The sequence below is a fragment of the Eubalaena glacialis genome, chromosome 2, assembly GCF_028564815.1.
Source record: "Eubalaena glacialis isolate mEubGla1 chromosome 2, mEubGla1.1.hap2.+ XY, whole genome shotgun sequence".
NCBI classification, from domain to species: Eukaryota; Metazoa; Chordata; class Mammalia; order Artiodactyla; family Balaenidae; genus Eubalaena; species Eubalaena glacialis.
The window spans coordinates 109,281,899-109,296,249 of record NC_083717.1 but is presented as its reverse complement, the minus strand read 5'-3'; the positions used below and the strand labels follow the sequence as shown (position 1 = coordinate 109,296,249).

At 53.2% G+C, this 14,351-nt stretch overlaps 1 protein-coding gene across 2 annotated transcripts in view; it reads left to right on the top strand.

Moving 5' to 3' along the window:
* Window positions 1-14,351, top strand: part of MAPKBP1 (mitogen-activated protein kinase binding protein 1) — a 51,563-nt gene that overhangs the window by 29,929 nt on the left and 7,283 nt on the right. For both annotated transcript variants that reach the window (XM_061180452.1, XM_061180453.1), the window contains exons 4-22: window positions 4,963-5,025; window positions 5,250-5,307; window positions 6,049-6,219; window positions 6,604-6,741; window positions 6,998-7,180; window positions 7,757-7,917; window positions 8,707-8,896; window positions 9,473-9,619; window positions 9,836-10,011; window positions 10,786-10,877; window positions 11,144-11,269; window positions 11,648-11,718; window positions 11,890-12,011; window positions 12,287-12,362; window positions 12,473-12,584; window positions 12,758-12,821; window positions 13,079-13,213; window positions 13,421-13,557; window positions 13,762-13,817. In XM_061180452.1, the coding sequence (XP_061036435.1) occupies window positions 4,963-5,025; window positions 5,250-5,307; window positions 6,049-6,219; window positions 6,604-6,741; window positions 6,998-7,180; window positions 7,757-7,917; window positions 8,707-8,896; window positions 9,473-9,619; window positions 9,836-10,011; window positions 10,786-10,877; window positions 11,144-11,269; window positions 11,648-11,718; window positions 11,890-12,011; window positions 12,287-12,362; window positions 12,473-12,584; window positions 12,758-12,821; window positions 13,079-13,213; window positions 13,421-13,557; window positions 13,762-13,817 (2,278 nt within the window). The remainder of the gene's footprint in view (window positions 1-4,962; window positions 5,026-5,249; window positions 5,308-6,048; window positions 6,220-6,603; window positions 6,742-6,997; window positions 7,181-7,756; window positions 7,918-8,706; window positions 8,897-9,472; window positions 9,620-9,835; window positions 10,012-10,785; window positions 10,878-11,143; window positions 11,270-11,647; window positions 11,719-11,889; window positions 12,012-12,286; window positions 12,363-12,472; window positions 12,585-12,757; window positions 12,822-13,078; window positions 13,214-13,420; window positions 13,558-13,761; window positions 13,818-14,351) is intronic.

The following is a 14,351-nucleotide window of genomic DNA, read 5'->3' as shown; positions in this document are numbered from 1 at the left end:
TCAGTGTTTTTGAGGTCTCTTCTCTTGGGAGGACCTCAGCAAGCTGGGCACAGGGGGACCTTGGAGGTCTTTGCCAAGTTCTGCCTTCACCATCTGCATTATTGTCCTCACAAGTGGAGCTGTGACCGAGGGTTGGTCTCTTTTTTCCTCTTTCTCTGTGTTGGAAGGTTTCCAAATTTGAATAATTAGAAGTAAAAATTTCAGCTTGGCCTACCTGTGTGTGTTTCCCTCCTCTGCTTAACTCTCCCATGCCACACATGAGAATTTCCAGGCTACACTGGGGGTGGGGGTTGGGAGGTGTTAGAGAAGGGAGAGGTTGCCTCATAGCTAGTCATCCTCTGTCTGCATTGTCTTTTTACACACACGTGCTGCTCTCCCTCCTTCTTCCGCCATGGAGTCCAACCTAGGGGAGACAGGAAACAGAGGATGCTATGGGCCAGCAAGACTCAGAATTTATGTGCGGTGACTTGGGGAGTGTTCTCAGCCGCCCTTGAAAGGCCACCATGCTGCTTCGGGTTTAAAGGAACCCTCATCACCTACTTTTTCTGGATTTAGAATGTGGCTGTCGGAATCTGCATCAGTTCATTTCAAGTCAGATCAGCTCTGAGCTGAACCCCTCTGCTGTGGTTTATCTGGAGCTGATCCGAAAGCTAGGTAACCCAGCACCATTCAGACTGGAGGCCATCACCAGAGAGGATGAGACTGCAGAGGGCCGCCTTAGCTGGGCGGCACAGATAGCAAGAAAACATCAGCTCTCCCAAAAACTTGGTGGGCTTTGCGTGATGGTGGCAGGCCTGGGGGTTATCATTTTTCACACACTGAATAAAATATTAAAATCTAAATATCTAGATCTATGAACTTTGAACTATAACTGCTATAATTTTCATGTGCCCTGTTATGATTTCCAAAGATTCTGTAGCCAGAATCCTTTTTCCCTCCAAGCGCCCCAGTCTCCTCTGCCTCTTCTCAGAGGCTCCTGCCCTGGTGCTCTGTGCGTTAGGTCAGTGTGCTTTCTGTGTTTGTCTCTCCTTTTCAGCTTCAGTTTTCTCTCCTTTCTCCCACTCACTCCACTCTGCTTTTCTGAGAGCGCAGCTTCTGGAATCCGGACTGTTTTGCTTTAGCTGAGAGGCCTTGAATAAGACCTCTGAACTCGTTTCTCCACACTGAAGTGAGGCTGATTGTACCAGCATCACAAGCTTGTCGTAAGGATTAGCCAAGACCAGACCTCTAAGGTGCTTAGCAGAGTGCCTGCTACACAGAAAGTGCTGGATAAATGGTAACCTTATTATTGGGCCCACTGTGTGAAGAGCAGTAGACCGGTTATGAAAGGAAGTGAAGGCCTTCGTGCTTAGAGTTCATTGAAACTCTCGCGTGGTGCTTTTGAACTTAGCCAGGAGGTGTCACTTCCATTCTCTTTCTGTGCTTCTGTGCTGCTGTCCTAGTCACTTGTAATTTCTCCCTCAGCATTTCCCCCTTCCCTTCCTTGCTACCTTCCAAGCTTATCATCTCCTAAGTGGATGAAGATGTAGATAGTTTCTTTCCCCAGGCTTAACCCAGCTCTCCTTCCTTGGCTGCCTTCCCAGAACTTTAAAGGAAGCCTCCTTGACAGTTTTTACCATTACTCAGACCCTAACAGGACTCACCTCCGTTCTTCTGAAGGAAAAACCTGATGCAGTCCCTGAGCACCTTGTTCCCACCGCCAGGAGCCCCTTTTGGCTTCCTGTCCGTGCTCCAGGGGGAGTAATCGTAAGATTTGCCGTTTGTTTGGCTCCCACTGTGTGTCCAAAAAAAATTATTTGATCTTCACAGAATTCCTGAGAGCTTGATCCTAGTGGCTCCTTTTTTTTTTTTTAACATCTTTATTGGAGTATAATTGCTTTACAATGGTGTGTTAGTTTCTGCTTTATAACAAAGTGTATCAGTTATACATATACATATGTTCCCATATCTCTTCCCTCTTGCGTCTCCCTCCCTCCCACCCTCCCTATCCCACCCCTCTAGGTGGTCACAAAGCACCGAGCTGATCTCCCTGTGCTATGCGGCTGCTTCCCACTAGCTATCTATTTTACATTTGGTAGTGTATATATGTCCATGCCACTCTCTCACCCTGTCACATCTTACCCTTCCCCCTCCCCATATCCCCAAGTCCATTCTCTAGTAGGTCTGTGTCTTTATTCCCGTCTTGCCACTAGGTTCTTCATGACCTTTTTTTTTTTTTTCCTTAGATTCCATATATATGTGTTAGCATACTGTATTTGTTTTTCTCTTTCTGACTTAACTTCACTCTGTATGACAGACTCTAACTCCATCTAGTGGCTCCTTTTTAACAGATAATGAAATAGGCTTGTGACTTACCCAGGGTCACAAAGCTGTACATGGCAGAACAAGGACTCAAACCCTGGTCTCTGACTCCAAAGCTCACAGTGTCCCCACTGTCCCACACTGCCTCTGAGGATTTGGAGATCCTCGGTGCCGCCTTCCATAGAAGACAGGTGGGGCATGCAGTAGGGAGGAGAGCTGGGCCTACGGATACCCCAGTAGACCAAGCTAGTGGACCAAGGGAGGCATTCATCCATTCAATAAACAGTTCTTGAACAACTGTGATGGGCCAGACTCTGCTAGGCACAGGAGACAAAACAGTGAGCAAAACCAGACACAGTTCCCACCATCATGGAAGACACAGTCTGGTGGGGGAGGCAGTCAACAATAAATATCCTACTGTATAGCACAGGGAACTATATTCAACGTCCTGTGATAAACCATAATGGAAAAGAATATGAAAGAGAATGTATATATATGTATAATGAGTCATTTTACTGTACAGCAGAAATTAAACACAACACTGTAAATCAAGTACACGTCAATAAAATACATTTTAAAATTAAAAAATTGTAAAATTGCAGTTGTGATAAATGTCACAAAAGATTGATACAACTGTGTTGTGAGAGCATATACTGAGGCCATCTGACCTGAGATCTGAAAGAGGACTATGTGTTAACTAGTTGGAAAAGGGAGAGAAGAATGCTCTGGACAAGGGAAGGTGCTCTAGCAAAGGCCTGGAGTCGGAGGAGCACAGCAAGTTAAAGGGAGTGAAAGGATGTGGTTGGAGCATGGTGCAGGGTGAGGCTGGAGGGTGGCCAGGGGCCGCACCACCCAGGGCCTTCATAGTACTTAAGGGGTTGGGTCTTAGAAGCTCCCCAGGGATGTTCAGCAAGGGGTGACACAGATCAGAGTTGCGCGTGTTTGATGTAAAGAGGCCTGGACGCTTGAGGAGCTATGAGTCCTGGCTCTGCTCTTTATAGGAGCCTAGGTTTCCTCACCTCAAAATTTTGGAGGGTTGGACCAGGTGATCTTTAAAGACACCTAGCACAGTGCGTTTAATTCCTTCCATCCCTCCTTCCGACTCTAAGGTTTTATGAATCTTACCTGTTTTGGAGGAAGTAGGCCCCCTGTATCCTGGACTGCCCCTCACAGAAGCTGGACAAGTGTGCTTGTGTGTGTGTGTTTTGGGATGGGGGAGGGAGAGTGATGGGGCATAGAGTTTCAAAGCCATCTGATTTGGGTCGTATCTTTAAAAACCCTCCTGACGTGGCATTCTAGAAGGGAAGTGGGAGACTGGAAGTTGGTATAAAGAGAGAAGGAGAAAGGAATGAGGAAAAGGAAACAAAGATTAGGAGATGGAGAGAGAAGAAGAAAGAAAACAGTGAGGAGGGATTTGGGGGAGGGGATTAGAGGAAAAGATGATGTGACTCAGGAATTCCAAGACTGTCCGTCAGCCTGGCAGTTCTGGGCAGAGCTGGTGTCCCTCCGAGATCCCAGTGTCCCCAGTGATTACCTGTGGCGTTTGCATATGGAAGTGGTTTATTGAGCCTGAGATGCTGAGCCCTCACTAGCGGCTTGTACCTGCCTTCGTTTCAAGTTTCTGGCAAGCGGTGGGTTTCGGATGTGGTGTCTGCAGTGCCTTCCCACTAAACCAGGCTGAGTCTGGAGGACATAACCCTCTCGTCCGTCTCTCTGCATCCCCTTACCTGGTGTAGCAGGCTCCACGTTTGCGCCTGTCAACTAGTTACAGTTCTGATGAAGCGATGAGGCAGAAGGGCTGTGGGCCCAGGCATGCTGATAGCCGGGGAGCCTGAGGGAGAACACTGCTGGCCATAGCTGCCCGCTTCTTGCCCCCAAGTCCTACCACCTGGCCTCCCCTCTGGAGCTGCCTCTGGAAAGTCAGTCTGAGCCTGATCCCATCCAGCCTCGCCTTCTGGCTGCAGAGGGTGCTCCCAGCCTTCTCCCATTGTCTTCTGGCAGTCTGGAGGGTCCGTCTCAGGTTCCTCAGGGCCAGGGGTTCTCAGGGCTGGGCTTCCCCAGGCCCTCTCAGGCTCTCTCTGCCCCTCCCGCTAGTCGTACCGAGCCTCCTAGCGGTTCTGGTCCCCTGCCTCCCACCCGCTCCATCACCTGCCGCGTAGAGGGTGTGTGTGTGGGCTGGGGGGGTTGGCTCCTGCCAAGTACACAGGTAGGCACACACGTGAGAGGCCTCACTCCTTGGAGCTCAAATACTTGACACACGTGTGGCTCCACGTCGCACTGGCTGTATGTATACCTGTGGCCTGCTTTGCCCAAAGCACGTGAGTTCTTCCCTCCTGCCCCCGTTCCTGGGCTGCGCAAGGATTGTGGGAAGGCCTGGGTCCCCGCTGCCCTTTGTGGCAGAGATGGCGCTGGTGCTTAGGGACCTGGTGGGGCTAGGCTTGCAGAGAGCCCTTTCACCCTCATGAGGCTGCAGAGATGGGCCCTTATGGGTGGGAAAGGAAGTGGGAAGAGCAAATTGCCAGAAGAAAGCAGTCAGTTGCCCTCAGTGGCAAGTGGAGCCCCCTTGAGCTGGCTCGCCGCAGCTCCCTGGCCTGGGGGCCTGGAGCTCCTGGGGGAGCTGTGGTTTGGTACTGAAGTCACTTGTCTCACTCATCTCCCCAGGTGTGTGGTCGTGCTGTTCAATCCCCGGAAACACAAACAGCACCACATCCTCAACAGTTCCAGGTAAATGGGTCTGGGCCCTCAGGGAGCATCTCCTGGGGTCTGTGAGAAGGGCACTGTCTGAGGTCTCTGTGGCTCTGGGGACTGGGACTGGGCCCCAGGGCCAGCTAGGGAAATGCCACATGTGCCGTTGGTGTCTGCTGGTCTTGCCTTTTGAGGGGACTGTGAGGGAGCCGGGCTTAGGCCGGGCTGCCAGTGCCCCTTTGAGCCTGCCTTATTTCTTGCAGGAAGACCATCACTGCCCTTGCCTTCTCCCCTGATGGCAAGTACTTGGTCACTGGAGAGGTGAGTGTGGAAAGGGGGCTGCAGTACTCTGAAGAAGGTGGTGGGTGGCCTGGCCTCAGCAGAGAGCTACAGTCCTGGGCCTGGTTAGGGCTGCTGCTGCCCTGGCTTCCTGAACGGATGCCAAATCTCGGTTTTGGCTGCACCTTAAAACCGTGGTTCTGAAGCCTTAGTGGGCATCAGAATCAGCTGGAGGGCTTGTTAAAGTGCACATTGCTGGGCCTGCCGCCAGAGTTTCTGGTTCTATAGGTTTGGGAGGGGGGACCCCAAAATTTGCATTTCTAGCAAGTTCCCAGATCATGCTGATTCTGCTGGTTTGGGAAGCACACTTTGAAAACCACTGCCCTAAGATATTCCTTGTGCCTGGGGGCCCCCTGCTGGGCGCATGAGGGACACCTCTCCCTTCTCAGTCTCTTACAGGGAGGCATAGGCATGGGTGGTGGTGGTTCTCAACCCTGGCTGCCCATCAGGATCCCTCTAGGAGCTTTGAACAAACACAGAGGCGCAGACCCTCACCCGGAGATACTGAACCAAATCTGGGGGTGTTTTCTCTCTGATAATCGTTGTTGTCCTGAGATATTTGTCATGTTTCCTCTACACCTTTGCCCTGTGTAGCACTCTGCTTTGGGCCAGGGGCTCATTAGAGAGACTGTGCCCGGTAGCTGGAGAGGTAGGCCCCACCCTGAAAGGCTAGGGGAGGCTGTGTGCCTCTGGCCCTCACTTCCAGTTCTTGCCTCCCTGCAGAGTGGGCACATGCCTGCCGTGCGGGTTTGGGACGTGGCCGAGCATAGCCAGGTGGCGGAGCTGCAGGAGCATAAGTATGGTGTGGCTTGTGTGGCCTTCTCCCCTAGTGCCAAGTACATTGTCTCTGTGGGCTACCAGCATGACATGATCGTCAACGTCTGGGCCTGGAAGGTGAGTGGGCCGGGTGGGCCGGCCTTGCAGCCTCATGGGGGTCCAAGGGCCAGTTGGGGACCTGAACGAACCCCTTCATTCCACCCTGCTGATCTCAGTTTTATTCTAGAAAATGACCTGAAGCAGAAAAGAGCAACTGTGTAGCCAAGCGTGTTGGTAGAAAGAGGCTAGCTTTGTGCCTCCGAGGACCTCCAGAGGCAACGAATCTCTTCAACTCCTCTGGAAAAGGATTCTCCTTCCTCCCCTCTTTTTCTGACCAGTAAATCCTGGAAAGAAACATTTTTTAAAGTACAAATCCTATCTAACCCTCCTTCATCCTCTGAGCCTCTTTCATCTTAGCTCCAAGAGGCAGAACTTCGATTCTTCCTTTGGCTTTCCTTCCAGAAAAACATTGTGGTGGCCTCCAATAAGGTGTCCAGTCGGGTCACTGCGGTGTCCTTCTCTGAAGATTGTAGCTACTTTGTCACTGCTGGCAACCGGCACATCAAATTCTGGTACCTTGACGACAGTAAGACCTCAAAGGTGAGGTGCTCAGGCTGGAAGTAGCCCCCAGGGCCAGGGTCTACTCAGCCCACCCCAGGCGACTGCTCCCCTTGGGCCCCTCTGCTTTCTCAACAGCCATCCAGAAGTTCTGGATGAGCCAGATGCTGTCTGGGCCGAGGGGTAGTCTCAGAGGGCAAGGGAGCCTTGTTGCGCCTCCTCCTTCCCTCTCCCCAGGGCCTGGTTTCCAGGGCGGCCCCGGGGCGGATGGGTGGGCGACAGTGTCGCGTCTCCACAGGTGAATGCCACCGTGCCCCTGCTGGGCCGCTCCGGGCTGCTGGGGGAGCTGCGGAACAACCTGTTCACCGACGTGGCCTGTGGCCGAGGCCGGAAGGCGGACAGCACCTTCTGCATCACGTCCTCAGGGCTGCTGTGCGAGTTCAGTGATCGGAGGCTCTTGGATAAGTGGGTGGAGCTGAGAGTGAGTACCTCTGTTCCGGTGGGGTGGGTGGGGGCTGCCCGCGTCTCAGCTCAGGGGAGGACTGACGCCTGTGGCTCCGTACAGGGGCTGGGCCCTGCATGCAAGAGGGGACCCCAGGAGGAAGAGGCTTGAGGGAGCCAGAGCTTGGCCCAGTTCCAGCCCGAGCAGAGCTGTGTAACTGCCTCCTCTCTGCTCTTTCTGTCTTTCTTTCCCTGCTTTCCTCTTCTGCTCAGAACACAGACAGCTTCACAGTAAGTGGCGCTAGACTCTCCTCTCTTTCTCACGCTATTCCTTTCTCTTTGCTGGGCTTTTCCTATTTTGTCCTCTTTGCCAAAACCTCTAGTGCCTTAGAAGGCTCCTGGACTCCCATCCCCCATCTGCACGTGGCTGTGAGCCCTCTGCCGCCTGCTGTTGGAGGGCGGGGCGTCTCTAGATAACAGCTGAGGGGCTCGGGCCAGAGCAGCTGGGCTGCTTTCCCCTCGCCCCCTGCCTTGGCTGGTGTCTCCTCTTGGCAGGTGACTGTTGAGGAGGGGTTGAGTGGGTGGCCCATGCTGACTTGAGCCCCTCTGCCTGCAGACCACCGTGGCCCACTGCATCTCTGTGAGCCAGGACTACATCTTCTGTGGCTGCGCTGATGGCACCGTGCGCCTCTTCAACCCCTCTAACCTGCACTTCCTCAGCACCCTGCCCCGGCCCCATGCCCTGGGGACAGACATTGCCAGTGTCACAGAGGCCAGGTGAGCTGTGTGGGCCCCCTGCCTCCATTTCAGAGCCTTACTCCGCACCCAGCCTTCCTTGCCTGTGCTTCAGAGAATAAGATGAAGGGTGTATCGATACCCCCAAAGATTACAGGAACATCTCTGCACACACACAAATGTGGCTTTATTGGTACACGGCGCACTGTGGGGGACCATGGAGTGTCTCAGCATGTAGGCGTTAGGAGGGGCTTAGTGTCAGATTTGGGCTTGTGTTAGATGATTTTAGGATTGGTTCCAGGGACTGAAGTTTTGCTCTGGTTGGGTGCTGTGAGGAAGTGGGGGCAGTTCTACAATTGGACATTTAATTTTATTTGAAAGGTGGAAGGAAAGGTATGGAGCTAAAGCTGTAATTGGTAAAGAAGTTACAGTCAGTCCTGAAAGATGGAAAACGGTGATGTTTGGTCATTTTTGTGGTTTGTACAGTGATCTTGTTCTTATCTGTCTCAGACACCACTACAGAGTGGTCTTGTTTTTGTTTTACTCCGTCATGACCACAGAGTTACCTTGTCTCACATTGGTGTTCTGTGACCTCGTTTGTGTTCATCAGGAGAGCACCGTGGCCCAGCAGCTAGTGCTGGGTCAGCTCCTAGCTGAGAGCTGTCAGAGGCAGCTTTTTCCTCTCAAGCAGCTGCTTCCAAACCTGCAGGTCTGGAGAGGGCTCCCATGCTCTGCTCCTTCCTTTGTGGGTGGGCTTCTGTTTTCATTCCCCTCAATCCCTCATTTCGTCAGCTCCTCACTTACCAGTTTGCTCTGTCCTCTTCCCCACAGTCGCCTCTTCTCTGGAGTGGCGAACGCCAGGTATCCAGACACCATTGCCTTGACCTTTGATCCTACTAATCAGTGGCTGTCTTGTGTATACAACGACCACAGCATTTATGTTTGGGACGTGAGGGACCCCAAGAAAGTGGGCAAGGTGTACTCGGCTCTGTATCATTCCTCCTGCGTCTGGAGTGTGGAGGTAGGTGGGCTGACTCGAGACTGACCCGGTTTGCCGGGACACCATTGTGAGGACAGAAAGTGGGGATCCCCAGGTAGAACGTTATGTTCCCGCTGCCTCCTCATTTCTCCAGCAACACCCCTGTGTGTCCACATACCTTCAGGTGGGTCCTGAGGGTTGAGCTTGAATTTTAGTGCTTATATGTCTCAGGCTTCTTCCAATGTGTCCCCGTCCATCCTTAGCTTTGCCTTGTCCTGGGCTGGGTGATCTTGGACGAGTTACTGAACTTGACCGAGCCTCATTTCCTCAGTGGTGAAATGATGTACCTGATGCATCTAATTGTTTTAAGAATTAAGTGAAATAATGTGAGTGGGAAACATAGAAGAGTGCCTGGTACATGGTAGATGCTTGGTTAACGTGCTTTCCTGCAGTGATTTGAAGAGTATCTAATAGTTACGGCTTGCTTACCATGTGACAGACAGCAGGCTAAACCTTGGCCAGCATCAGCTCCTTGATGTCATTCCCTTCCATCTCCGTGGGCAGGCGAGGGACTGCTCCCTAATTGGAGCTCTGACTCTGTTCCCTCTGCCCCTTCAGGTCTACCCCGAAGTGAAGGACAGTAACCAGGCCTGCCTGCCCCCCAGTTCCTTTATCACCTGTTCCTCTGACAACACTATCCGCCTGTGGAACACAGAGAGCTCTGGGGTGCATGGCTCCACCCTGCACCGAAACATCCTCAGCAATGTGAGCCACGGGGCCCCCACTCCATGCCTAGCGCCCACGTTCCTTCGCCTTCACACCGCCTTCTCAGGAACTGGGTCCCCAGACCTTGATCTTCCAGCTCTTATTTGGCCGGCCCCTGCGAGCCAAGGCTTTTTTGTCTTGTCCAGCATTCCTCTCCCCTTGCTTCTGTACTGGGTCAGGCCTGCCTTATCTACTTCTCCTGACCTGCTCCACTAGGACCTCATTAAGATCATCTATGTGGATGGGAACACTCAGGCCCTGCTGGACACTGAGCTGCCCGGGGGAGACAAAGCTGATGGGTCCCTGATGGATCCCCGAGTGGGCATTCGCTCTGTGTGTATCAGCCCCAACGGACAGCATCTCGCTTCAGGGGACCGTGTGGGCACACTCAGGTAATGCCAGGTCTGGAATGGGTACTGCCTGCCTCTCATGGTCTGGGCTGGGGGAGTTAGTCCCCAGGGATAGAGCTTTTGAAAAGTTTAGCTCTAAAAGATTGGGGAAAAGATACTCATATGCAAGGGAAGGATAATTACAGTGAAGAAGCCCAGCAGAAACCATCCTAATCAAGTAATCAGGCTTAACAGCCTCATGTCAACATCACAAAGCCCATAGTGGTGCACTAAGAAGGACATAGCATTTTTTTCTGTGGTATTCTTGCCAAAAATGCAGAAAACTCAGTCCTGTCATGCGAAAACGACAGACCAACTCAAATTGAGGTACATATGACAGAGCATCAGTACTCTTCCAAAGTGTCAAGGTTGTGAAAGGTAAGCAAAGACTGAAGAACTGTTACAGACAGGAGACTGAAGAGAAGTAACAACTCAATGCAGTTTGGGCTCTCGGTAGGATCCTGGATCCAGGAAAAGGATGTGGCAAAACTGGTGAAATTCAAATAAAGCCTTGAGTTCATAGTATTGTACCAACGTAAATTTCCTGGTTCTGGCAACTGGACTGTTGTTACGTAAGGCGTTAACATTAGGGAAAGCTGGGTAAGGGAAATATGGAAACCCTCTGTACTCATTGCAACTTTCCTCTAACCTGAAAGTTCAAAAATAAAAATAAGCTTTCAGAAAGGTCAGGGGAGAGGATGTAGCAGAGGAAGCAGAGTGAGTCTCTCCTCCTGCTGCCTGGCGGTGACCCCCTCCCTCCTCTCCTCATCTTTGCAGGGTGCACGAACTGCAGTCCCTAAATGAGATGCTGAAGGTGGAGGCGCATGACTCAGAAATTCTATGCCTTGAGTACTCTAAGCCGGACACAGGTAAAGAGGATGCCTGGTACCCAGCCCAGAGTGGCACAGGGCTCCTCCAATCCTGCTAGTGCCACTTACATCTGTCCTGGCTGTTGGATGTGGGACTGAAAATCCTTTGACTCATTTGGTGTCATTGCAGGTTTAGAGGGGGACAGCTCTGTCCCTTCTCTGTGGTTCTCTTGGCTTAGGGATATGGGGCTCAGTTCCTTTTTGCTGGACCCAGATAGGGGCCTGCTCTGGGCACTCATGGGCTGATGGAGTTCTTCCAATCCCAGGTCTGAAGCTCCTCGCATCAGCGAGCCGGGACCGGCTGATCCACGTGTTGGATGCTGGACGGGAGTACAGCCTACAGCAGACGTTGGACGAGCACTCATCCTCCATCACAGCTGTCAAGTTTGCAGGTAGGGGCAGGGCAATTGAGATACATTCTGCCACCTACGACCGACATCTCCCCTGCCCCCCCGCTGCCACCTGCGTCCTGCCTCCATGGGAAGGGTATGCCCGTCACAGTGGCATGTGGGACAGCAGCTGGCCGGCCCGGGGCTGGATGGGAAGACAGGTGGAATATAGACTCTTAGTCCAGGGGACCCTGAGCAACCAGGTTAGCTGAGAATGGGGAGAAAGGAAGGCCTAGGTTTGGAGGGAAGCATCCTGATTTAATTGGTTGTCTCAGCCTTGTAGAGTAGCTACATAGAGGGAACATGTGGAGGGAAGCGGAGGGAAGGCTGGCCTGCTTGTGGTGAGAGGAGTGGGAACAGCTAGGCCCCCTTCCTCCATAGCCAGCGATGGGCAAGTCCGCATGATAAGCTGTGGAGCAGACAAGAGCATCTACTTCCGCACTGCACAGAAGGTGAGGTTACTGGGTGTCCCTGAATGGGGCAGTGGGTTTGTGGGTGGGGCGTGGGGTCACTACGCTTCCCCTACCTGAGGTTACGAGAGGTGAAGGGCGGCAAAAGCAAGGCTCTCTGGGTCTGGTGAGGCATTTGGGCATGGGGTCTGCCCTCATGCTCCACCCCTGCAGTCTGGAGATGGAGTACAGTTTACACGGACACACCACGTGGTACGGAAGACGACCCTCTACGACATGGATGTGGAGCCCAGCTGGAAGTACACAGCCATCGGCTGCCAGGATCGAAATATTCGGTGGGCATCCCTTTCTCAGACCATCTGACCACATTCCTTCATGCCCGAGGCGGTCAGCCCTAGGCAGCTCAGCCCTGTGTCTATCTTTTTGTCCAGGACTTTGTGCCCCCTTTGAGCCTACAGAATGAGCACTTTGCCTCACCCAAGAGGTGGTAGCCCCTTTGGTGTTGGGGAGTGGCTTCCAGAGAGAACAGAGCTGCGGGTGAATGCTGGCTTTGCTGCCACCCAAGTGACCGTGACCTCCTCCTCATGTGAATGAGTGTGTTTCTTCACAGGATCTTTAACATCAGCAGCGGGAAGCAGAAGAAGCTGTTTAAAGGGTCGCAGGGTGAGGATGGCACTCTGATTAAGGTAAGGGCCCAGCAGGATGGGCGTTGGGCTGGAGAACGGGAAAACGGGGTGCTGGGCGGAGAGGCACTGGTGCTCCCTGTCCTCGTCCAGCTGTGTGTCCCACTCCTCAGGTGCAGACAGACCCCTCAGGGATCTACATTGCTACCAGCTGTTCCGACAAGAACCTTTCCATTTTTGACTTCTCCTCAGGCGAGTGTGTGGCTACCATGTTTGGCCACTCAGGTGAGTGTAGCCCTGATACTCTCCCCCTGGAACTTCCCTCTTTCTCCCTTTAGTTTCCTGGGTCCCAGCAGAGCTGTCTGTCCCTCCCCTCCAGCTAACCCCCTGTGTGTTGGGACAGACACTTGGCTGGGACTTCAGGGGGGCTCATAGGCCATACTCTGTGTTCTTCACAGAGATTGTCACTGGCATGAAATTTAGTAACGACTGCAAACATCTCATCTCCGTGTCAGGGGACAGGTGAGCAGAAGCCAGCTTCCCTGAGACACAGATTCTTCCTCTGTGCCACAAACACACCCTGTCCCTCCCCTCTCTTCAACTCAGTGATGTCTTGGGAAGTAGGGCTGAACAGGGATATTTCTTGGCTGGGCCTGACCTGGCACTGGAGGGTGGCTCTGGTCTCCTTGCCAGCCTGTGGAGAAAGGGGTGCTAGAGGTGTTGCCACCCACAGAGACCTACCTACTCCTCCCTCACCCAATTCTGTGGCTCTACCCCAGCTGCATATTTGTGTGGCGCCTGAGCTCTGAAATGACCATCAGCATGAGGCAGCGTCTGGCCGAGCTGCGCCAGCATCAGCGCGGGGGCAAGCAGCAAGGACCATCCTCTCCCCAAAGGGCTGCTGGACCCAACCGGTGAGAACAGAGTGTGGGGTATGGACAAGCGGTGGGTGGGCATCCAGACTGCTCGCTGTGATGGCACGGCTCCTCCTCCTTGCTCTGGATCTGCCATTCAGAAACTCTGTATCTCCCAACACCTGTTTCTCACACGAAGACCCAAGACGTTGGCCTCTTCCCCTATTGGGTCTCCCCTCCCCCTGACCTTCCTTGTCTTGGACTCAGGCACGAGGCCCCATCGATGCTATCTCCTGGACTAGCTCTCTCATCAGACAGTGACAAGGAGGGAGAAGACGAGGGCACTGAAGAAGAAGAACTTCCAGCTCTGCCCATCCTTGCCAAGGGTACCAAGAAAGAGCCAGGTCTGTGGAAGTCTGATGTGGGCCAGACAGGCACCAGTTGGTGCAGTGGCTAGATGTGCCCTTTCGGGGGCTGCGGGGGTGAGAGCAGTGTGAGCTGAGGAAACTGGAGCATTGTCGTAGCCTCGTAGGGTGTGGGCTGCTGTGGGACCAGCGCTGCACGGTGGGTGGGCGCGAAACTCTCTCTGACTGCCGGTCTCTGTCTAGCCTCGGTGCCCAGCACGGCCCTGCCCCGAAGCCTGTCCCACTGGGAGATGAGTCGGGTGAGTCACTGTCGTTAAAATGTCCTTCCAAGGTTACAAGAAGTGAAGGACGGTGAAAGCAGGGCTCTCTGCACCTGGGGAGGCATTTGGGCATGGGGTCTGCCCACGTCTCCACCCCTTGTGTCCAAGGTAGGGGAGCTCGAGCCCCTGGGCTGGTTCCAGGTGAGGGGTGACGAAGTCCAGGTATTTCCTCCCTGCAGCCTGCAAGGATTAGTCACCACTAGGGGAAATACTCCGCTTGTTCAGCCTCCTGGGGGCCTGGGAGTAAACAAAGAACATGTTGAGGTGGGGGGTAGAAAAGGGGTCTAAGCTGAGTGGTTACAAGGAAATTTCAAGAAAGTCAAAGGGCCAAAGAACTGAAATCTGGAGAAACTGTAGTTCTAAAGACCCAGGTGAAGAGCTAAGCTCAGAACTTCCAGAAGAGTTAGAGGGAAAAGGCCTTAAGAGGACCAGTAGCTGAGCGGCAACTTCAGGGTGGCCGGGAGGAGGATGAAGGCTTGCAGAGGCTGCCCAGCCTTCCCTTGTCCCACGTCA